Source organism: Drosophila simulans, chromosome X (genome assembly GCF_016746395.2).
Source record: "Drosophila simulans strain w501 chromosome X, Prin_Dsim_3.1, whole genome shotgun sequence".
NCBI lineage: Eukaryota > Metazoa > Arthropoda > Insecta > Diptera > Drosophilidae > Drosophila > Drosophila simulans.
In genome coordinates this window covers 3409625-3435326 of record NC_052525.2, presented here as the reverse complement: position 1 = coordinate 3435326, position 25702 = coordinate 3409625, and the positions used below count along the sequence as shown (strand labels likewise).

Below are 25702 nucleotides of genomic sequence, written 5' to 3'. Positions count from 1 at the left end.
ATATACATATGTATAGATGTGTGTACTTTCTGCCGTCTGAAAATGAAATGGTAAACTGTAGGCATCACAGTGGCGACTCAAGTCGACTTCAAGACTTGGTCTCTTCGCTATATAGGTCTGTGTACATTTATTTATATACGTATAAATATATAATATATATATATTCATATATATATATATAAGCTCTTGTATATCTGCTGTATATCTGTATATATGCAGTATTCACGTATCTGTTTGGACGCAGCAACAACAATCGCCTTGTGTACATAATGTGTATCTGTATCTAAACAAGCGACACGAAAAAAAAGTGGAGAGGAGGAAGAGGCGAAGAGCTTCAACCATTGAACCGGTTGAAGTCATATTTGCCACTGTACAAGTCGGTGCCCAAGAAAAAGAACATCCCAGCTAGCAACACCACTAGGGAACACCAGAGACACCATCAACTTTCCAGCGATAAGCCTCGGAAACGTCGACAGCCGAAAGTCTAAAAGCCCAACTGTTATCCAACGTTTTAGAAACTATGTACATGTGTATATGCATCTAAAACTCAAATGTTATACTATCAAATATTATGGTATATAATTAAATTATTTAATGTCAATCAGTGTATCTCATAGTCAGCTGACCACTTCCTTCTGTTTACATTGTATGTATTAGGTATCCTAACCCAATTTGATCGATAATTCCCGAGAATGAAACAAGAGCGTTTATTTAATAGAGCGACAACACAACAGTTGTTCCTTGTGTTGACTTCAATCTCAAACAGAAAAAAAATTATGTATACACCAGCGAATCGGTGGTTTATGCCTGACATATGTGCTATGTACTTGGGTGCGTGCGGATATATTGACGCATAAATATATAATGTACAAGCACTCCAAATACATGTATATCTTTATGGGTCTCTGTGTGGATGTACTCTAAGGCAGCGACAAATTTCGGCTGTGTTTGGGTTTTATTATTTTTGTGTCCATCGGTCGCTCGATTAAACCCCTCCTCACACCCCACACCCCACACCCCACACCAAACAACCACACACCTTTCTGATAATTTCTCGCTCATTTTGCGCCGAGTTTCGGACGCGAGTCAACTTCGAAATCGGTCTCGGGGATTCGACTTCGAGTCTTGCCACGAAGGCTGCCAAACAAAAAAAAAAACAAAAACAAAAAAAAAATAAATAAACATAATGGAAAAAATATAAAGAGACAAAGTCGGCGACGGAGGGAAAAGACCAAGCATTGAATTTAGTTCAAATACCAACGGCACACAACCCACCCCTTCCCCCATCGCCCGTCCACCACTGACTTTTTGAAAGCCCCTTCTCGCCCCGCCCCACCCCCTTGTTGAACGACGGCCCTGCCCCGGCAGCCCCCCTCCCTCTCCCCCTTTCCCCTTTGTGTGTATCCGAAGTTGTGTGTATTAATTCTAATAAGAAGGAAAAAGCGTCTGCAGCATGAATATATTCAGCACAACTTACAGTGGACTCGCCACAAGGCAGATGAAAGCATATTAGCCACCACTCTGTTCAAGTTGAATTTGCTCGTTGTGTTCAATATATATTTAATTATGTTAGGAAACCGATTTGTGTATGCAGTCTTAAGTTCTTAAACTTTCTTTACTTTCCTCATTGGCCGTTTAACTCAAAATTACTACTAGCGAGTGGCCACTGTACCGTTGACAGGCCGACTGTGTGTTTGTGGCCTAGCTGCTTTTTCTGTTGAAGTTGAGCCGTTGCTTCGGTGGCTATCTCGTTGGGTTTTAGCCGTCTTTTTGCTTCTCTTGCTTTAATGTTGTTGTTGGCAGACGGTTGACAACAATGCTGATGCACCACCAACAACAACAACAGTAACTACTATAGCAATTACAGTAGTGTGTGTGTGTGGGGGGTGGGGGGGCAAACAAGAAGTTGGCTTTAAAGCAAGAGCTACTTGGCCATGTTAATTGAGGGGGCAATATCAATTTCTGTGTGTGTATCCATCAGATTCGCGAGATACTTTTGCGAGTCGAGATCGCCGAACCGTTATCTCTGGCGCCGAGCAACAGCAACAATAAAAATTGGAGAAAAATACGTGATTTGTTCGAGACATGCTTGCCAGATACTAGATACACAGATACGCGAAATACAGATACGCGATATATGTATGTACAGATACAATTTACATATAAACAACTTTTTTTTGTGCAAAAAAATAGCACAAAGTGTATACACAAAGCACATGATGATGAAAATGCATGGGAGGAGGGGTTGGGTGATGAAAAATAAAAATAAAGAAGAAAGGCAAAAAAGGCAAGCAGCACCAAAGCTTTGAAAAAATTCCATTTTTGCTGCCTATTTGTTCGTGATTTTCGCCAGTTCTCGGGCATTTTCTTTTCCTATGCGGAAAAAAGGGTTTTCCATTCCTTTTCGATGTACAAATTTATTTTAACTTAATATCCCTTGTTTATTTTTTTTTGTCAGCGCAGGGAAAGTAGACGGGAAATTTGCGTCCTTTGTGGACAGGATAAACTCACAGATTTTTTTTCTATTTTCCCCGAGGAAAATGTATCTCAATTCGTAATTATAGATTATGATTTTCATTTTTGTTGTAGACAAAATTATTTTGTATACAATCTGTATACAAAATCTGTATCTGTATCTATGAGAAACCAAAATAGGAATTGAAACTATTTTCCCTGCCGTTCAATAAAATTCAAAATCACTTCTTTCGAATAATGGTAAACATCCCCAAAAATGTGGCCCACATTTATTATTGGTAACTTTTTTTGCCTACACTATTGAATGTTTCCGTTTTTTTTCATTTTGCTTTGCATCTTATTTTTTTTCGTTGAATTCAATATTTTAGATCAACTGCATTTGGCCGGAACCGGTGGCACTCACACAAAAAGCACACGAAAACAAAAATAGAGCGGTCTAAGACGTTTAGACTTGTTCTTACTTAAACAATTTGAATTGTTTAAATAAAATGAAACATGCACTAGGTACACAGGAAAAAAAAGCACAACGCGTTTGGATATTTTATGATGTTAATTTGTTTTTGTTTGTTTCTTCTTTCAGCACATAGCCGTGTTACATATGTATGTGTGTTCTCCCCTTTATTTTCATTCGATTAGATTGTTGCTATTCATTTTATTTGGTTTGGCACTTGGAAATTGCATTTGTGCTTTTTGCTTGTTACTGCTGATATTTGTTGTTGTTTTTTCGTTACCGTTTTGATTTTGATGGCGTTTGAATTGCGACTGAAACCGAAACTGAATTGATGCTGCACGTCTCTCTGTCCCTCTCCCTGTCGCCCTGTCGCTCTCTCTCTATCTCTCTCTCTCTCTCTCGCCCTCCCTCTCTCATCCTCTCTCTCGCTCGCTCGCTCTTCGTCTTTGTCCCTGTCTCTCACCCCCTCTGCCGACGTCAACGTCGACGGCGACGTCAGCGCTCGCTTTGCATGCTGCCATGGATGGCGATGGGTGCAGAGGGGTGGGCGGGATGCGGGTGGGTGGACGTGGGGGAGGTGGTTGGTTTCCACTTCGCCTAGCAGCATTTTCAATTTAAACGCACTCTCGCACACACACCAGCGCACACGCACACCCACACTAACGCACAAGTGCAGCGACGTCAACTTAGCTAAAAACTTCGAAATGCGTAAGCTACGCCGACTGCGCTGCCCACGCTGACGTCGTGGCCCATTCGCGCACACACACTTTTTTTTCGCAAACTGTTTGCTTTTTTCTTCGTGCAGGTCCGGGCCAAACAGCAGCGGTCAAGAGCGTATAGCCACCATATCCACTTAGTGTTTTTTTTGTTTTGCTTTGTAAACGTATGATTTGTACTTATATCATCATCTGTTTTTTTATATCATTTTGTATATTTACAATATATTTGAAATGAAATAGCATAAACAAGCTTCATCATTAGATGGTATTATTCATTGAATTGAAATATTACAGAGGTAAAAACAACGCCATTTAAATTGCACTCTTTCGCTCAAGGAATATACATAATACAGCTGTTGCGATTATCTTTTCCTGCCCCCCGGCGTGTGCCCATGTTAACCCTCCAAACACGAGACTTAACTCACTAAATTCGCATCGTTTTCAGCCAGTTCAGTTTTCGTCGCCAGGTTCGCGGCCTCATCGTGGTTACTCCACCACCACACACACACACACACACACACACCCCCCACTCGACACCTGCTCTTTAGCACCCCTTTTGGCATCCGTCTTGGCCATATACCCAGATCCGCGTCCCCTCATCTCATCCATCCGCTTGACTCGCTCTTCAGCCGAGAAGAGGCAGAACAAGGTGGCAACAATTGCGTTGCAGCCCAGGGACTGCATAGATACATTTATTCGCCTGGTACACAGCGCGAATCTCGACTCGACTGGACGGGATTCCATCATAAAGGGTAAATCGCAGGCTAGTTACTGCCAAACTAGCCTTGTTATGAGTGACAGGTGATGTGATAGTTATCATTATCATAGTACAAATTTACCTAATTTATGATTTAATTTGACTTTCAGGGCGCGATATATTTTAGATATATATAAATATCTGAATCAGAAGAAGAGTTAAGAGCTCTTCAAGCTTAGTCGGTTTAGGTCTATAATACTCTATGTCCCATGTCTACCCCAAAAAGTAGGGCATGAAATTGGTCTTCCAATTAGGAGTTATTAGGTTAGCTCACTCCGTCGGAGTTCGCTGCCTCCGGTGGCCGGACGACCATCCAAGATTCCATCATGCCATTCCGTCACTTTCGAGGGTAATTGAAGGAGCAGGGGCACTCTGTCGGCGTTGCTCTTTGGCCATCCACAGCTGGGCGGCAGTCAGAGAAAGGGGGTGCGAGCAGAGCACGTACACACAGGACACAAGTCGTCCTTTTTGTCGGCCGAGGTCCGGGTCCGGGTCCTCTGCTTTGTTTTAGCCAACAGCCTGTGCCTCTGCTGCTGCTGCTGCTGTTGCTGCTGCTCTTGCTCTTGCTCTTGCTGCTTGTCGATGATGAAGTGGCCGACAACGACAACCACGAGACGACGCAACAACAGCAATAACAGCATCATCAGGGGCAGCAGCACGGCAGCAACGTCGTCGCATCGCAATCGCGGCATGCGTCGTTTTATAGATGGGATTGTGTGTATATATCTCGAGCCCCCTCCTCTCCCCTTTGGACCACTCTCTCCAACGGATATACATATATACATATACACCATAGATTTGTGTGTTGTGCGCGGCGCATAATATTCCGCACGCACATACAACAACAACAACAGAGGCAGCAGCAACAGCAGCAAGATGTTGCTGCTGTGGCAGCAACACCAACAGAAACGCACGGCAGCAACAACGGCGGCAACAAGCGCACATTAAGTGTAGCAAAATGGACTGCAAAACTTGTGTACAGTACTCGTGGCATATGTACACAATATACGAATACGCACGCATATGTATATGTATAATGTACAATGGGGCATACCTTCTCACATACATACATACACATGCCCCCGCACCCGGCACATGGGCCAAAAATCGAAGGTGGCAGCGTTAGTGCTCACATTTTCAGAGGTCGGTGTTTCGGCTAATTATAATGCCAAGACAGTCGATGAAGATGCCAGCAAGAAGTGGTGTGGATAGGCATGCATACATAGCCAATGCATATTCACAAGTATTTTGGGTAGTATAATAAAAATGACATCGCTAACTGTGAGTTAGCCAATAGCTGCTACGAGCACCAACTCGGTTAGCCCAAATAATTGGAAACAAACTTGGAGATATCTTGGAGTGATACAGTAATTCCTACGTAGCACCTGTATCTATAAGTGCCCTTCACGCTCAGGAGACTTAAAGAAAATATAAAGTGCATTGCGTATCTTTATTGGGCAATTCCAAGGAAGAGCAAAGAGCAAAGTACGTCAAGAAAGGGTTACCACCAGCCAGCAGCTAAGTGAGACAGAGGCTGGCCAGAGGGAGAGAGAGCTATAGTTGCCAACTGCAGTCAGCCAACAGTAACCAGTTTTGCAATGGTGCTGCAGTAGCAGCAACAGCAGCAACGGCAGCACCAGCAACATGGAATCGAACAATCGTCAAATACACAAAATCCACTTTGCAAATCATCAGAAATGGCGCTACGGGCCCGGGTAACAAAATCCGGATCCGAGGTCTCCCCGGGCTCCAGCCTGGGTCAAAAATGGCTCGGATCGAAGGGGACGAGAATGGGGTGTCGTCCACATACGCGTGCAACATGCAACTTGAGAGCTTTTCCAGCTCCACATCAGAGACATATTCCAGTGTGAAAATGAAAATGCAGCAAGAAAATCCTACGGTGTGTTTTCCATGTTCCAGCTCAGTACAGAAAACAAAAAAAAAATGCAGCAGCACTAGCAAAAAGGAAAGGAAAACACACAGAATTATATATACACATACACGCACACACTTAGCCAGCCACCACGCCCACTTTGCTACGCCCACGCCTCTGCACCGAATAAAATTGCATTGGAAAATCGGCAAAGTCCCCAGAACTGGAAAATATCTGCAGCTCTACGTATAAATGTGTGTGAGGGTATGGATTTTTTTTTGGGATGGGTACTGTTGGTGGGAGAGGTGGGGTTAAAGGTAACAACGCCGAAGCTCAAACCGAAAGTAAAGTGAGGCCGAAAAAAAATGAAAGATAGACAACAACTGGCACACACCAAAAAAGCTTCAGAAACCGACGAGTAAATGTGTCAGGTAATACAAATTCACATGCAAACAGTGGGAATGATTATTTTACACTGCGAGTAAAACTAAAATGAGATGGTAATGAATATATTTATATATTATATATACCATATATTTATTTCATACCATTTTCCAATAAACAAATATTGTTATTGAGAAAATTATCTTTGATGGGAAATCCCCTTAATGCATTTTATGATTCTGACTGATGTGAAAACTTTGCCATCCGATTATTTGGAATAAGTGTAAAATACGGCCGCCTTCCATTTAATCAGCGAGTGCCATAACAAAAATGTTAGAGCCGAGAGCTTTAATGCCCTGATGGGGAGAAGTAAAGGGAAAAAGCGGAAAAACCCAAAACGAATAAAGTGGAAAGAGCCAAAAGAATATTTGAAGGGAAATAAGAACCTTACGAAAAGAAAACTAAAAATATGTAATAAATTAATAAGGAAAAACAATAGAAAAAAACAAGAAGCGCGAAGTTTGTACAGAGTTAGCACATCAAACACGCGAACAACTTGCAACAAGTTTGAAGTCGCAGCTAAAAATAAAATCGAAAAACCGAGCCAAAAGAGATGTCCCGATGTAGTCCGCTCTCTTTCGCCCATTGCTCTTTCTCGCTCTTCTGCTCTCTCGAAAGAATAAAAAATAAAAGGTGATACGACAGTGATTACGCGATTTTCCATAATAAATGTTGTGGTAAAGGCGACCTTCCGGTTATGGCAGCCGCACCACCACATATACCCACACGAAGCTCAAACACACACATGCACGGGCACGAACACACAAACACACGACGAGCACTTGTTCGGATTGCCGACAACGTAAAACAACACAACAACACGACGACCTTCCGCGCTCTCTCGGTCTCTCTCGCAACAAGCCTTCCTCCCTCTCCGCACCTATCAACAACCCACAGCAACCATCACACTCACGACCCCTATCAAACTGCAGACACTCTCTCTAGCGGAAAATGTCGGTAAACAGTGCAACCGGTTTTTTTGCACGCACATGGGAAAAATAAGGAAACATCACGATAAGCACAGTGGGGCAAGGTAGCAAAAACATAGCATACTTATCGGGATATTTAGGTTTCCTAAAACATAGTTTCTCGATGATATGATCCAAGTCCATAGTTTTTCTTAATTATAAATTAACTAAATAATTATTTTATTGGAAAGCATTCATTTGTATCAACTTGCTCTGTGCCCAGAACACATACTTTTAAGAAAAAAAAAATTTATTCTTTAATTTTATTTACTATTTTTTGTTTTAATATTTTCCTTTTAATAGAATCGTTATTGCACCATAAATATTATTAAGAAAACTGAATAAATAGAGTAGTTTTATTTAAAGTCCACCTAAATAATAACTTTTCCCACCGTGCTGTTTCAGCAATGTCGTCACAAAAGCTCGACTGCTACCCTACCCCCTTTAATCAACACGCCTCTGCACCACCCCCTGGAAATGTTGTCGGTGGCCGCCTATGGCTCGTTTTACTAGGCTAATCATGTGTTCTGGTTGTCGGATTTGTGTGAGAGCCTCCGACTTTGCTGTCGGTTCGTGTCTGTGCGGGCTGTGCTTATGCGAGTGTGTGCTGGTGTGAGTGCGGGTAGCATTGGTATTGGTGCTTCGCGCTGCCGTATGCTTGAGCATTCACATTCATTCAACGCTCAACGGTTGGGTCGCATTGGAGGCGCGCGCATGTTGAATTCAGTTGAGAGCCTTGCGATTTTGTTGGTCCGTTTTACTTTTCGATTTTTTGCTTTTGCGGCTTTTTTCGCGGAGTTTTGATACCTATTAGCCGAAACTACAAATGTTGGGTATATATCCGTTCAAGGAATAAATTATACAAGCATTTAAAACAACCATTTAGTCAGTAGAATTTGAGAACACGTATGCAAAAAAAACATTTTTTTACTGAACTCATAGGGTATCACCTTATTCGTTATTCCCTGTGCTATTTATTTCCTGTATAGGAAACATTTCACACGCTGCTTTTTGCCAAGCACTTGACTGTTGAGTGGCTGTTGTTGTTGTGGTACGTAGTCCCAATTGTTGTTGTAGCTGGTGTTGTTGTTGTTGAAAACGTTGGGGTTCGTTGCCGTTGTAGTCGGTGTAGATGCTGTTGTTCTTGTGCTCTTGTTGCTGTCGTTGTTGTTTCCTCCTGGGTGTATTAGTGTAGCCCCATTCGATATTGCTCTGTTGCCAGTCGCTCGCGTGTGTTCTGTTATCAACTTCAGTTCAGTTGCTGGCTGGCTGCAAGGCACGACGCTTGCACGTCGTCTGTCTGCCAGAAGTCTGCTGCCCGGGCTATAATATCGTGTATGTGGGGTGGGCAGTGGGGAGGGGGGCTATGCCCACTGTACCTCTTACCGGGGTAATCGGTTTGAGTTCATTTTCATTTAAATGGAATTAAATATGGTAAATGATGAAATCAAGGCGACCAAGAGAGACAGCAGCTGTCGTGTGTATCCCCTATTGTATATAAACATACACCACATTATACGGGGATATAGAGATGTTTTTGTGTGTGGTGAAGGTGAGTGCGACGACCGACCGACAGCCGACAAGCGACCGATGCGAAGAATTCCATTTCCAGACCGTCTGAAATTTTTGCACTCTTTTGAAGGGGCACATTTGTAATCCATATAATAAATAAATAATTCTTCAAGGGGCAGCCAGGCGGTCAGGCATTATGGAGATGGGTTTTATGGGTACGGTTTGGTATGCGCGCGGTATAGTTAGTAACAGAATCTCATCGAAAATCGAGATTCGATATTCGAGGGAAAGAACAGGCGCCCATAATGTGAAGACAGCGTCCGAAGCAACGAGACGGGAGAGCAGTCATGTCGACTGTGTGGAGAGGGAATGAGAGCGGTAAAAAAAATCGATAAACTTGCTGATAAGCAGTGCAATAAAAAAAAACAGCAGCAGAACAGAGAACAAATTAAAACCAGACAAACAACCACCGCTCAGAATAGAAATAGGAAGCGTCGTCATCCACCGCACTCAGCTGCATCCGTGGCGGATACGTGTTTTCTACCTGACGCGCGCGTCTAACCGCCAATTTAACAGGCAAACAGCGAGTGAACAGGAGAACCGAAGAGCGAAACGAAATGTTGACCGCAACGAAACACTCGCCGGTTGTGGGATGTGGGCCAGCGAGCGAGCGAGACAGACGACGATAGAAAAAGAGAGAGCGACTAGCAGCAGGGTTGCCAAAGGCCTCACAAAATGCATGCCAAAAGCAGTGTAATAAAAATTCTATCTTGATTAAAACTAAGATGTATATATACCAAATAAGTGTCTTTAATTTTTTTCCAATTTCGCTAAGACATTTTTTTAACATGGCTTGACAACCCTGCACACTCCTACGCCTGCACTCATGTTCGCTCTCTGATTCTCCCACCTCAAACACTGTTATAATTTGTTTGGAGAGGTTCCCCTCTCTGACGATACCGCATTCTGTCTTGTTTGCACCGTGGCCGGGTTTTGGATTCCGTTAGGAGTACGTCGTAAGCTCTTAATGACAAATGTTGGTGGGGCAAATTAAACTCTTTATGTTTTGTCCGATTCGGTATTTTATTTTGTCGGCTTACAATTAATCTCCAGCACGAAAATCTGCTAATATTTGCCTACGCCCGATTTATGAGCAAATACCCATGGTATTTGTTGTATGGAACAAATGCGAAATACCGGGTGTCAAGAAATCGACAGCAGGCGAATATCTACCAAAAAATTTCAAAAATTCCACCGAGCAGCGAGTGAAAATATCAAACAAGACTATGACGATGATGAGCAAACTTTTATATGGCTAATATGCAAGGAAATATTTTTACCAAATTAGAAATGATTAGCCGTAGAAGACAATTTCTTATATTATTACCCCATCAAATACACAACGGATTTGTGTGTAAATCGTGTTAATTGGCTTGCCAAAAGTAAAATAACTTGTATCTGCTATGATACTGTGTAGCATTTGGTGTCTGTTCCATAAATCAGACAAATAAGTGAAAACGCTATAGCAATTTCAGTAATTTTTACACCATAATACCCTTTCGAAATATACAGAATGTGTATGTTATGTTGGTTATACAAAATTTTCATTTTTTTACTTTATGTTGCCTAAATGGGTAATATTTTTGGGTGTAACAATAATAGATTGCCCTTGCACAACACTACATTTGTGCATTGTGAGGACCCAAGTCGCATCGGGCAAATTAGCGCCCCCCAGCGGCCAGTAAAAACAATCGACTCTTCTGTGTATTGCTATCTCCCTCGAATTGTTTTTTGTTTTATTTTTTCTGTTAAAGTTTGTTGCGGTTATTCGCATTAGGCTCTACGTTTTACTTTTACGTTTTGGCGAGTCGACGCGTCGCACGTTTTAGCGTAGCTGCTGTTAAAAATACCAAAAAGAGATTTAGGAGAAAAAGAAAAGGCAAGCGCCGCTGCAATGACGCTGCAGTCTACAGAAAGTAACAGGCGCCCAGCGGCGGCGAAGAACGACAGACATCAGCTTGAAAAACGAGAAGCACACAGAGAGGAAAAAGCAGCGAGTCCGAATGACGCGCGCTCCTCTCTCACTATCTCTCTTTCAGTCGGTCTCACTGGTTCTCTCTCACTCTCTCTACTCGCTGGCTCTCTCGCGCATGTTTTGGCTTAGGAAGAAACTCCGGCTGTGGGAAAGGGACGCAGCATACTCAGTGTCTAATTATTAATTTCTGGCATAGAAATGAATGGGATTTTTGTTGGCGTCTTGATTTAATTTGTAGACTTGCCAGTGCAAGCAATAAGATATTTAGGGTGATATTGGGCCTGGACCAAGGGGGTCACTACAATAACATTTTTATTGGAACAAATTTACGCTAAATGGCTACACCTGAAGAAAATTAAACAAACTTTAAAATTTGTTTAATTTAAAGTGAACTAGTTTGTTAGTAAGTGTCTCTTTAGAGCCCACACAAGTTTTATTTCTTATTGAGAGTTTTATTTAAGTTGACCTAGTTTAATGATCAAAAACAAATCATGGCAATTTAAATTAAAATTAAATCTGAACCAAATTTGTACTATTCCTTTAACTCATATAACACGTATTTCAAATTGTTTTATGTATCGATATAAATTCACTTTAAATGTTTGTTAAGATTTCAATATAACCTTCCTATAATTTCCCTTGCTGTTTGGCGTTTCTTGAATGTGGCCATAGTTTCCACTTTAATTCGCGCAGCTTATTGGTTAGTATATATGTCTGTATGTATTTTTATTTGTTGCTATTAGCTCACCGATTTTCCCCCGACAATGCAGGTGCGCTGCAATAGGCCCAAATCGCTGGTATTACGTTTGCTGCGCATTCTCCGGCTGCTGATTTTTTCCTGCTTCTCGTTTTTCTCTTCAACAACTATTAACAGCCGTACACACACATAACACACTGTTTTTTCACTTCTATTACGGAATTTGGAGTATGTATGTATTCGTATTCTTTTCTTGTTTGTTTGAATATTTAATCAGATAACTAAGTGGAAGTACACAGAAAAAAAAGAAAAGTTTTTCGAGCTGCAGTGAGTTTTTCTTTGCTACGCGCAACGAAAACCGAATCCCTGGCTAATATTACTTCACTTTGTACCTTTCATCGCCACTTTCGTGATTTTTGGTTCTTCCACTGCGGTATTTGTTGTTATTTTCTGTTTTGTTATTTTTCGCTCTCAGAATTCGCGACGCACCGCCCGCAGAGATGAAAACCATCACTTCCGGAGGCGCTCCAAGTACTGAGGAATGTAGTAAATACGTGCGTCGGTATTGGTGAGCGCTGTCTGTGTGTGTGTGTGTGTGTGCTGCTCTGCCGACGAAAACGGAGCGGCGGCAGAACGGCGGCGACAGCAATAGAAAAGAAGCCAAAGCCAAAAGCACAAGAAAGAAAAAAAGCACGCAAAATAAAAGGAAAAGCTAGCGAATGGAGGGGCAAAGTGAAGAAATCCGGGGTGAGGCGTGAAAAACGAGAAAAATGGGCAGCCCACAGTGGGTAGAAAAGAGAGGGAAAGGACTTTGTTAATACATTCCCCAACTTTGGTCACAAAATCAGTTCCTAATGTGGCAATCACGTCGCCCAGCCAGTGAATGGTGACGAAGAAAAAAGCACCACACTTATTTCACGACGTATTTATATAAATTTAAACTAAAATAACTGAAACGAGATAATTTTATTGTTTTGCAAATCATCTGAATTTGGCTTTAAATTTTTTAAATGCATTTTTTTTTTTCTATATATTTTGTAAAATTGAGATGTGAAAATCTTTCTCTAGCTGTGTTAATAAAAGTACAAATTTTGGAATTTTTGTGGTAGTCGCTACTATTCTTCTACCCGCTGTTCTCTTAAAGCGGTGAACTCTTTGTGCCCAGATTTACAGGCACGTCTCATCGCTATCCTATCTTTCCGTGGTCCTTTCATTGGAAAGTGCCAAGTGCCTGTCTCTATCTGCAACTGCAGTTTTCCTCCCTTTGTGGCTGCTGCTTTCCCTGCATTTTCGTTTGCCACCCAACTGGTTCTGTCAGTTGCGGGCAAAAGCAACTCTGTGACACAGTTTGGAAAGCTGATGTTGCACGTTGCGTGTTGCATGTTGCATGTTGCACACAAGCGGAAGTAATCGAACCGCAATCGAACAGCAGTCAATCACGATTTCAAGTGCGGTTAGATTGAGCTAGGTCAGTTTTTAAGACAAATGCGCTTAATACTTATGTAGCCAGGTAAATCACTCAACACAAGATCAGAGGTTAAAGCGATTTCAAATTAGCAGGTATTTGAAGCTAGTTTTAAGTTCATGCTTATCAATTAACCCTAATTGGGTGGCAAATGAACTTCCGTTCTCAGTGCCTGTGTTTCATTTCGCATTGTGACCAAATCATTTATCACCCGATGAATCAAGAGAAGTACATTAGAAGAAAGCTTTTCCATTCTAAACACTTGTTGCTAGGCAATTACTTTTTTCATTCGAATTTAAAGCTTTTTGTTTTCAGTTGATATCTGTGAGATGTATCTTCAAAATCATCATCTCTAACAACAAGCTAGATTTTCCCACTTGTTGCAGGACTTCTCATTTTGTCTATCATCGTTCTAAGCACACACAAACACCACACACACGCACAGCCACCTACATTTGTACACTCTCACTAAAACTTGGCAAGTAAAAGTTAATTTAGGGTTTTCAGCTTTCTTGTGTTTTAGCACAATTTTGGTAATTAATATTTACCAGCAGATTTCTGAGTATCATGTGGGCTCCCCTTTTGTGGGTTTCTATTTCTTGTTTTGCGGCTTCCTTTGTCTTAAGGCGGCTTTTCCGGCAATTTTCGCTACTGCATGTTTCTGTGCGCGCTTGTCCGGTCGTGTCTTCAATGTGTGGGTGCAGTGTGAATGTGTTTGTGTGTGTGTTCTTTGGGATACCGTTAACCCGACAACGACAAACGACAGCGAACGGTACCAACTTAAAGTGCCAACAACTTCTGGATGCGAGAAAGCCTTTCTCTCTCTCCAGAGACGCCTCTTCCTCTACTTCTTCCTCCTCGATGTGCCCCTCGACGAAAGAGATGGCGATAGTGGCCGTGAGACCGAGAGGGGGCTATCCGAGTGCTTGTGGCGCGAAAGAGAGGGACAAAGCAGCCTGACTGGGTAGTTGCTGAGTTATGGACACACACAAAATAGAATCAGCGCACAATTTTTGGCTCGTGACAACGGTAACGAACGCAAAACCGAAGTGCAATAACCACCCCACATTCCCCGCTAGCCCCCGCACACCCGATGCAACAAGAAGTGCAGAGAAAAGCGGGTTATAAATGGTCGAATGGGGGCCTTTGTGGGGTGTTGAAAGATGCAGGGGCAGGGGTAAAAAAAAATATGTAGGTACCTTTTGCCGCAAACAAAAACATTTTAAAAAACGCAACCGCGAATCCGACAAAAATAGGACCCCGAAAATATTGGAAAGCTTTTCCTCCCGTGAAAAACGGACTGGATGGCGGCGAAAAGAGGAAGCTGATGCCTGCAACAGCTGACAAAAGGCAAAGGACGCTGCCACAGAGAGAAAATGCTCGGAAAAACTGGGGGCGAAAGTAGTCAGCAAAGTGGGTGGAGAAAATCTAAAGAACATAGAAGGACGAACGGGAGGAAACCAGGGAAGTTAAGGATAGGAAGAGTGTGTGAGCAAACAAAGGGCATAAAGGCAAGCAAATATGCGGAGAGCAAAAGGCAAAGTGCGTGAAAAAAAACTGAAGTACAATTTTGGTTGAATTATCCGCTAGTCGACGTAAGCGAAAATTCAGGGAAATGTCTCCAAAGTAAACATAACATTTTCCGAATGTCTTGAAAATCAGCCAAAAGATGCCAGCAATTTGACAAGCTTCTCAAATGCCATACAACTGACCTGGACGCCGTATGCAAATTGGAACGAAAAAATCCTGAAAGGGAGGATTCAAGACTAAGACATTTGGGAAGCACCTATCCAAAAAGTTAATTGTCGGGATACAATTTCAATTGAATCGCAAACCTAGAATTCAATTCTTTTTCGTTTAAAATTTCTTATTTCCAGCAACGTTTAAAAGACTGTGTTTTTAAGACCAGCTTATACTTTATATGGTATGTAACCTCATAAATGAGTTTGTTTTCATCTATCCAAGTGGTCAAAGACGATTATGCCAGCGTATGTTTATTATTATACTGCACTTGACACTTGCTAGGACCTGGTACATACATATGTAAATGCCTGTATACTTTACTATGCACATACCATACATACATAGATGATACACACATGCAGATGGGGGCCAGGTCCAGTTCCAGTGTTGCCATGCCATGATATTAACACAAAGGCAAAACCCAAAAAGCGACGACAAACAAAACCAGCCAACCGAAGTGGAGTTGCGCTCGTCATAGCGTCATTGCCGACATCGTAGCCATCGTGTTAATGGGTTGGCGGCTGCCGACAATTTTCCACGATTTTCCACCAATCCTCCAACGATTCGCCACCCGGGCATTCGCAATAACCCCCCCCACATTTCTCGCCCAGAAATTCCTGATTGAGGACCATCGTCGTCGTTTGTTCCTTGAGCTCCTCATGTCCAAGTGCACTGGTGTGCGTGTGTGCAGCGCGCGCATCCTGCACTCATGCAACTCACGCATCCCGCACACTCACACACACACACAAACACCTTCGGCCAGGACATATTCACACAGTTATAGCACAGGCTCACCGATACAAAGATACAAATAGCCAGAGTGCTCCAACATTTCAATAGTTTGGCTAGCACAGTGGCCCCCAAACTTATGGCAGACGATGAAAAAGTATTCAGTTATCATCGATAACCATTCCGACCAAATCATCGATACTATCGATAATTTATAAATATTTAATGTGGGTCACTCATCAATTGAGCACTAATTAAGCTTTTCAGATCTAGAATTTGTTTTAAATCAAATATATTATTTGATCGTGTCTTGAAGACTTTGGCAGATAGGTAACTATCACGGCCCCTCTTTCCATTAGCGATTATGGATACTTCACTTATTAGCCAAACTCTCGATGTGTGTGAGTGCTGCCAACTTTATGCTCTTTCACTCTGTCTCCCTCCTCTCCGTGGCCATCTCCCTCGCACATCGGGGTCTAGAACAAAAGATTTTGACCAGGAGGAATTTGGAGGAGTTGCCCAACCATCAACGTGTGTTGACTGGGAATCGAGTTATTATGTGATTCCCCCTCGGCTAAGTTACGTGAGTAATTCCCAATGTTCACCCATGGGAAGACCAGCTTGAAAGGGTTAAGATTGAGCCTAAGGTGGAGTGGATCACTGCCATGATGGTTATGGCTGATGATGTTTGATTGAAAGGCAATGCAGTCGGTAAGACAGTTAAATTGCCACAGTGTTTAAGCGGAATCACTTGCAATTAAAGAGGCATTGCAGGTGGTTCGCAAAACAGACATTTTGCATTAAGCACCTAAGAACCATTCATCACTTAAATGCCGTTTAAAGTCACTTAAATGTCCCTTTTCTTAAGTGTAAACGAAACATTTAAAAATCGCCGTTAGACTGCAAGGAGGTTTTGATTTATGTATGTATACCCAAAAACTAAACTAAGCTCCCAGGGACGGGTGGGGTCAAAGGGGGTCCACAAATCAAAGTGCCCCTGGGAGGTGAGAAGTGGGTGGGGTGGGTTCCAAGAAGGAGTGTGGAGGGGGGGGTGGGGGGACTTTCTAGGGCGAGGCATTGCAACCGTCAGCTCGTCATCATAGTTGTTTGGTTGCATTTGGCTAACAAAAAGGGAGGACGGGGGGTCTTTGGAAAATTCCAAAGGGGGGTTTTCGGTTGGGGTGGCGAGTGGGAAAATTCAGTGCGAGAGGGTTTATCGAGGGGTCGGGGGTGTGGGAAGGGTATGGCTTTTCCTCTGTATGTAATAGACACAAAACCGAGGCTCTGAGGCTGTTTGAAAAGCTCTGTGTTGAATTGGGAGGGAGCCCCCTTTTGTTGTTGCGGGTTGCAGACTGTTGGTGTTGCAGGTTGCTAGTTGCTATCGCTGTTGTTGCTGCTGCAGTTGCAGCAGTTGACTGCTGCCTGGAAGTGGGAAAACTAAACTACAACAGCAACAAAACATTTTGCTAAATACACACTGGAAATGGCAGTCTCCACTTTCCACCTCCATCGCTCTAGCTTCCTCTCTCTCTCTCCGTCTCTCTTTCTCTCTATTGCGCCCCGTCTCTTTCTGCCACAGATGCTGCATGTTGCACATTGGAAAACTAAGCCCGCCACGGAAAGTGAGAAGGTGGAAAAATACAGAGGGCGGTGAAAACAGAGCTCTCTTGCCATCAGTTCCTCTTCTATTTTCACCAAAATATAACAAAAGGCAAAAAGGAACCCAAATGGAACGACAAAAACAACAATAAAAGTCCAATTTTTTTTCTTTTTTTTTTTTGGCGAATACAGATATGTGTGTATATATGATATGAGCAGGACAAGTATGGCGAAAAACGTGATAAAGTAGGTAAAATGGAGGACAGAGATTAGCTGTTGCCCGTATCCCAGTTTATTCATCATCATTTTAATATTCATTGCTTTTTCTCCAATAACTAAAGATTATCACTTACATTCAAATATGTGTTAAAGTGCTTGTTAACAGCTTAAAATTTTAAAAGTGGAATTCCAAAACTCACCTGCAAAATAAAAGAAACATATAGATTTATTTTCAATATTACATTATGAATAGAAACTGTTTATATAAGCCCGACCACATATCTCATTGAAGATATCTTATAACTCTCTCCAGAGACTATTTAAAAAGTCGAGGCATTTCAAATGATTCGAAAAGTATCCAAGAGTTGAACCCCAAGATTGCGAATTGTTTTTCTTTTTTTTTTTTTTGACTTGCGAGATGAACAACAATGCGAAACTGGGAGAGGGTGGAGGCATTGCTGGCTGAGGGGCAGAGGTGAGACAGATGACGACGACGACGACGACGACAGATGGTCAAGAGGAATGTATCTGTATCTGCATTTGCGGCTGCTGCCTACGGCTCGCGCATATGTGTGCTTGTCCGTGTGTATCTACAACATAACACAAATCAAAACTTGGCTGAAACTGCAGGCGGAGGCTGCTGATATGGTCACTGTTGCTATTGCCATTGCTGTTGCTGTTTGCTGCTGCAGCTTGCCCCATCGACAGCAGCAACAACGAAACTTAACTGAACTGAACTGAAGGCTGTGAGGCACATACATAACTAATAGATACATAAAGCCGTATCTTTTGGGTGAATGAACTGTAATGAGAATGTGAACCTAGGCAACAACAACTAGCGACGAGCAACCGGCAACCAGCAACCAGCAACCAGCAACCAGCGATGTTGTCGTCGTCTCAGCCGCAGCAACAGCAGCAACATCAGCAACAGCAGCAACATCAGCAACAGCAGCAACATCAGCCCATTGCAAATGCCGAGAATTGCAACGCAATGTGCGCAATTAGAGGTGTTGTTGTTATTCTGCTGCTGCTATTTTATCCTGTTGTTGTTCTCTTTGATGTTGTTGTTGTTCCTCGTGTGGTCACTGCTGTTGTTTCTAAGTTTGTTGATGAAATTTCTATTTGCTTTTATGCTAGTAAATATTTCGCTTAAATAATATTAATAATTGTTGATGAAAATAAGTGATTTTTATCAGAGAGATGCCCATTTTTAACCAAAAGCTAAAAACCATATTTACGTTCCGTTTTCAGTTCATGAATTGGAACTGCCGTGTGGAAATCTTCCAAATTAAACAGGGAGTGCAACCAGGGTTGCCACTCACCACCAAAAAGAAACTGGTGAACTTTTTGCAAGACAAAATATTGCCTGGCTGGTGCACCACACTCGCACACATACATATATAGGAAAAATACCGACAGCAAAAGGACACGAAGAAAGCGTAAAGCAAAGGGATAAATAAAGGGGGAGACAGGGGAGTAAGATGTGGAGAAATGGAAAAAGGTTTTTGAAACCAGGAAAATGTGCAAGGGTTATGAGTTGCCATACTCACTCTCAATTATTTAACATATTGCACAAATGCACGCAACATCAGATTATTTTGCAAAAAGGGGAAAAAAGGGCAAAGGGCAAAGGGATAAGACGGGCGGGTCCTTCGTTGTTCATTGAAGGTAAGGAGACATTGCAAAGTGCAAAAGTTTCACAACAAAATTGAATTTTTAATTCGCTTTGCACACAAAGTAAATAAAAGAGCGAAACACAAAAGAAAAGTAGTGAGGGGGAGCAGTAAAAGTTTTAAAACATCAAAAGCAGATGGTATATAAACATATATTTTGCACAAAAACTTCTATTGTAACCCCACATTTGCAACGCACTCACAAAAACTTAAGTTTTTTTTGCAAATTTTTAACAAGAGATTGAAAATAAATTGTAAAATGTAAAATGTTCTCATGAACCCCAGAATATCATATGAATACTTTATGTTCGTATTCAATTCCTAAATAGAAAAATGAAAAATGTTACAAAGTAGTGCGTCTTTAAGGGTGTAGGTTGTGTCCTGCGTCTAAAATACATATATTCCTAGTTTTAAGTTTCTTAAAAGTATTTATTTCATTCCGCGCTAAATGCCGTTCTTCAAGAAACCAACCGAATAAGTATGCTCCAAAAAGGAGGCTGCTAAATCGGGGAAAGCTTGTCGCGGAAAAGTGAAAGAAGGAAATGCGATTGAGGGAAACTAACAAGGAGCTGAGCTGCCGATACATGGCGGATACACACAGTGGAGGCATAGATGTGCTCTATGTACCAGAAACGAATGCCGCCGCCATCGCCATCGCCATCGCCATCGCCACCGCCAACACCAGATACATATGTATGTGTATGTATATGCAACCTGATATACGTATATCTGCATCTGCATCCGCATCCGCATCTGGAGCCGAGAGCAGTCTGTATCTGTATCTGTATATCTGCATCTGTAGCCGCGCCACAAGGGGGGCCGAGATCGGGCGGATGCGGGGCTTATAACTATGTGCAAAGTGCCGGGGAAATGGAATAGCCTGTAGCCTGTAGCCTGCATAGCCTCTGCCTGGGCAATGTTTCGATGGTTTCGGACCCCGCACCTATTAGTGCCGCCCACAATATCCAGCCATCTATCCATCCCACCCATTCCATTCCATCCCATTCCATTCCATCCCATTCTAAGTTCTCCGTGCTCTCAAAACTAACTGGTTGCCACTGGAGGCATCCGGCTGAAATGCGTCGAGCTGCGTTGCGATGCAGTCGCCGAGCCACCGAGGCACTACACTAAGCCACCCAGCCACAGAGCCGCCCACCCACAGGACACACACAGAGCCACCCACACACACACAGGGGGCAGGAGCAGAAGCAGGACACACGGAGATGAGCACGTGAGTTGGTACAGAGGCCAAAGCATTGACATGAAAGTATACAGTAGGGCTTTCCTAAGTTGGCCAATAATACTAGCTAAAGCGAGCAGTGTTAATTCGAAGGACGATTAATATTGTGTGAGTTCTTAAGCTGCATGCGAAGAATGGACTGCAGACCGATCTCAAAACCAACAAATTGTCGTGAATTCTACAGTGGAAGCGCACATCGTGTACATGCGTACTGCTCCAGTAATATTTAAGCATAACAGTGATAACCATTTAGCAATAATTACCCCCCAAAAACCGCAACGAAGCCCCCTTGAAGCCCCCGCACAGCATCACAGTGAAGCCTCGCTGAGGCATCAGCCCTAATCCGCTAATTTTCAATTGCCAAATCCATGCGAAAATCGTAATCTCCGTGCTGTGAATATGGCTTATATATGTTGCATGCATCTGTGTCGTTTGGGGGGTTTTATGACTGGCAAATGTTGGACAAACACTGAGGAGACCACAGAGTTGTACATACAGAACGGGCGACAGGCGTCGAGGGAAGTTTATAAAGTTCTCAGACTACTTGACAGCGGGCAGAAAGTGTATATTATGTATTTAGGGCTAGTGGTGCACATTTCAGATTGAATGCCGTAGGCTGCTTGTAAAAATTGAAATAAGTTATAAAAGCAGAAGTTTTAAAACCGCCCTCGCCTCATTATAAATGTGTGCTTTTGAGCGAGCGAGCGAGTGTGTCTGTGTGTGTGTGCACACACACATCTCTGTGGGTGTGGGTACATCCTTTATAAGCAAACAAAATGCAATTATATAAATATGTATAATGCGATGGCCAACGATTCTCATTATACAAAAGCCACACTTACATGCACACACACGCTTGAATTATGGCAAGTGTGTGTGTGTGTGCGTTGAGCAGCATATACTTAACGCATATTATATTAGTTCCTGGTCTATATGTCAGCGCCTCCCCCTCATTTATGTACATAGAACATATACATATATATATATACATACATATATACATATTTAGCCCAAATTATTGCAGGCAGCTTCTAATCTGTTCGCAAATGCCTCCCGCCCTTTCCCGCCCCCTTCAACCAACCAAATATGCAAATTAACCAAATTAAAAAGTCGAACATGTTTTACACGGCCATTCGGCTCACGCACTTAACCTATTGATTCGCTGCAAATAAAACTGCACAGCACATGACAATCATGGGGTTAATTACCTAAGGCATGCGAAAGTTTAAAGCAGATTATAATCTTTACTAAGCAAACATAAGGCGTGAACGCATACACGGCGTATGCGTAATACTGATTGAGCACCTTAAAAATGCATCAATTTTTTATGCTCTAAGATGCGTTTCTTGCAGCAAGCTTCATTTACCGACGATGATGAGGATGTAAAATTTAAATAAATTACAAATATATAACCAAAAAGAAAACAAACCTAAAGCAATAGCAAAATGAAGATGGGTGTGCGGCTGCTGGAAATGGCAAAAAAAAAAAAGGAAAAAAAAAATGGGAAAAATAAGGCTAAGGGTGTTATGCGTGGGCAGCCCCGCCCCATTTTCTCCCTCCTCGCCCAGCTGACGCCCACTCGAAGTATATAAAAACGAAACATGCTGAAAATTCTTACATAAGCACGAAGAGAAGACTCTCAAGGGGCGTAGGAAAAACAGGGACATTGCGAGGGAAGTGCTTTTGCGCACCACCCAGCCCCTACCAAAAATGTTTCTCGCAGTGTTTGTGTGAGCTGCATACATTAACAACAACAGCAACAACAAAAGCAGTGCCAGCCACCGTAAATATTGAAAAATTCCATATCCGTTGTGATGTCAACTCATAAAAAAAAAAAAAAAAAAAAAAGCCGGCAGATGGCGGCACCGACGAATGCGAATCCCCTTGGAAAACCCAACCGATCCAAAATCCTCTCTATAAAATCCACCCATCCCACACCTCTCTCCTTTCTCCTTTGTAACAGCACAAGAAAAAGCGAGAAATAAGCAAAATAAAATGAAAAAAGTACGTGCATATACATATGTATAGAGAGGAGGAACATACATATATGGTATTGTCCTCTAGGGGGCGCCAGTGAGCCGCAGTTGTCGTCGCCTTTTGTGGACATCAAAAGCCTAAAATCTCCCGAAAACCCCAACCCAGTTCTAGGATACATATTACACCACACTTTTCCATCGCTCAAAAGCTCCGTAGAGCAAATTTCACTCTAAACGAAACATTTCCACCTGATTACTTAATCAAATTGATCCACTAGTTTTGAATATATTCAATTAGGATGAGAGATAAGAAGCAAAGGATTTAGAACATATATGCAGGTATGATTTCAAAATATTCAAAGGTTAAATGAATGCTTATTTTAATGTCTTTTAAAATTTCGGAAACTATTCTGGAACAACTTTTATCTGAGAAGAGTGAATAAATTTAAAAAATATACAAACATTGGCATTTGTTGTTAGAAGTATATGATGTTTAATTTAATTTCTTAAATTATATTCTTTAATTTGACCCAGATTCTGCTATTTAATCTTTAGGTCAACCTAAAACGTCTAGAATTTCATATCTTGCAACAGTGCTTAATTTCCTAGCATTCATTTAAGGTTTTTTTTTTGTCTCGCACTTGAACTCGGTCTACCAGCTTTTCTTTACCCTTTTTTTTTCTCTTCCTCTTATCTTCTGTTAAGTAACAGTCATTTTCGGAGAGACGTGTCGTTTTAACAGCTCAACGAAAGAAAAAAGTACTTTTGCATTTTAGGTCAGGTCGCACTCGCAAAATCTATGCAGCAGCAGCGACGCATGACTAGTTTTGCCTTTTTTCTCCCCATCTTCTTTTTGTTCGCTTCTTTCTCCGCCTCCTTTTCTAGCTCGCCCCTCTTCTTTGGCCTTTTCTTCTGTTGTCGTGAGCTGGCAGCGTATAATTTTCATGGCAAGTTCATTGAACTTGCGAATTTTTTTCACCTTACTTCGAATTTTTTGTTTTTTGTGGTGTATTTGATTTTTTTTCATCGGAATGGTCAAGAATTATGTGGCAGTATAAGAAGTAGCCGGAGAAGATTAAGAGCTAGAGAAAAGAGAATTTAGGGTTTCTAGTTGTGCCACTCAGGCTTCAATATTTTGATCAGTTTTCTCTATAAACATACAATATACAGATATTTATGTGTATAAAGAAGAAATATGTTATATGTTTTAATATTACATGAAAAATGCTTATTCAATTGACCATTTTTATTTTCCTTTCAATCACGAATCTCTTTTGATTTTATTTACTAACCTTAAAGCGGCTCATTTTCCGCTGTTTTACCACAGGCATCTCGTTGTTTCTTTCCTTTTCTCGCCGCCTCTTTTTATTTCTTTCTCTAGTTTTGTTTGTTTTTTTTTTGTTGGTGCTTTCTGCTTTTGATTTAGAAATTCCAGCTTTTCTTGGATTCCCTATTTTAATGTATTTATTTAACACGAACTTGTGATCTTTGCTTTATTCACTACTTATGTGAGGATCTAACAATTTGTATTTTATTTTACACATTGTTTTATTTTTTATTATCTTTATTCTTTCAACTTGTATTTTTTCTGAATTTCGTAATTTTATTTTATTTTAATTCCACTTTTTTGGAGCAAGTTGGTTTTTGTGGCACACGTTTTTCACGGATTTCTTTTCATATTTTAAATTTCCCTTGTTTCTTGTTGTATACTTGTTCTAATACATTTTTGCACTATCAAGCACTGCACGGAAAAAAAATTTGTTCAAAAAAATCAGAAGAGAAATTGCATTTTCTGCAATGGCCTTTCGCTCTTTTCCGTTAGCTTCCTTCGCTTCTTTTGTTCTCGTGCTCTCTTCGTCGCGCCGATGACAACAACAAGCGGTGATGCGATAACGATAACGATAGCAGCGGCTAAAACAGAAACTCCATTGAGGCGTGGAAAAGTGTGGAAATGTGCGCCGCTGTAAAACCACTTTTCCGTCTTCTCTTCGCTTTTAGTTGCCAGTCCGTTTTGTGGCTTATTTTTGCCGGATTTTCTTTTTGCAACTTCTTCTGCTTTACCGACGTCCCTCGGGCTTTGCTCCGCTTTCTCTGACTGCTTCTTAGTCTTCTTCGTCTGCTGGTTTTCCTGCTCTTGGCTGTTTTTGTTGTTGTTGCTTAGAAGGCGAAAAATCGGAAAAGACAAACAGGACAACTGCGATAAACGACAACGAGAACGAACCGCTTACAACTGCCGGTGAACGTCGCCAAAAACGCAGCTTCGACGTCCTCTGTCGCTGCCTCTACCGCAGCCGCTGCTGACGTTGACTGCGGCAGCGAGGTTTCGCTGCCGAAAAGCTGTTGTTTTTGTTGCCCTTTTTTTTTTTAGATATCCTTGGAAAAATCCTTACTCTTGTTTCTGGACCTCTCATTCTACGCAACTTTTATGTTTGAAAATTGCCGTAATTTCCAACACACATATGAATGTGTGTAAATAAAAATCGATTTTGGTCACTTATTGTTTAATACAATCCTTGATCAACTTTAACTATTAGTTGTGTTTAAAATAATAATACTTTCAGTCAATATTGTATAGTTTTAAGAAAATGAAAGCATTAAACGTTTTTGAAAGGATTTGCTTGTTAGACAATTTATTTTTGTGGTATAGAATTTTGTTTAAAGATCGTCAATATCACACACATATTCTAATTTTTGATTTACTTATATTTTTGTATCGTTATATTATGATGACGTTACAATTTAAAATAATAGTAAATAAATTTGAGTAAACATCATTTTGATTTTCTAATCTTTTATATTCGTTTGGACTTTCCTTGAAAGAAAAATAAACAGGAGGAACGGCGACGTCGACGCTGGCAGAGCGAACAGCGCCCGACCTACGACCACATTAAAAGAGAGAGCGAAAGAGAGGGCGAGAGAGCGCGAGGAAGAGTAAGGCTAAAAGAATGGCAAAAAATAAAGGGAGAGAGAGGGACAGCAGGCGAAACGTCAGTGGCAATGTTAGTAACATGCGGAAGTGCATTGCACGCTGTTATTTTCGCTTTCTGTTTTCCCGCTGTTATCGATATCTCGTTATGGGCCGCCGATATTTGAAAAGCATTTCGCAGTCAGCGAAATAGCAATGCTT

The 25702-nt window shown here is 41.6% G+C and overlaps 1 protein-coding gene across 3 annotated transcripts in view; it reads right to left on the bottom strand.

Moving 5' to 3' along the window:
• LOC6725036 overlaps nucleotides 1-25702 on the bottom strand; it is a 58778-nt gene that overhangs the window by 30138 nt on the left and 2938 nt on the right. The window contains exon 1 of one of the 3 annotated variants that reach the window (XM_039297954.2): nucleotides 23868-24117. The exons of 1 other annotated variant lie outside the window; for it this stretch is intronic. In XM_039297954.2, coding sequence (XP_039153888.1) covers nucleotides 23868-23906 — 39 coding nt within the window. In that variant the 5' untranslated portion in view covers nucleotides 23907-24117. Of the gene's footprint in view, nucleotides 1-11982; nucleotides 12118-23867; nucleotides 24118-25702 lie in introns of those variants that run through there. One more of the 3 variants, XM_039297953.2, reaches the window with a different exon arrangement.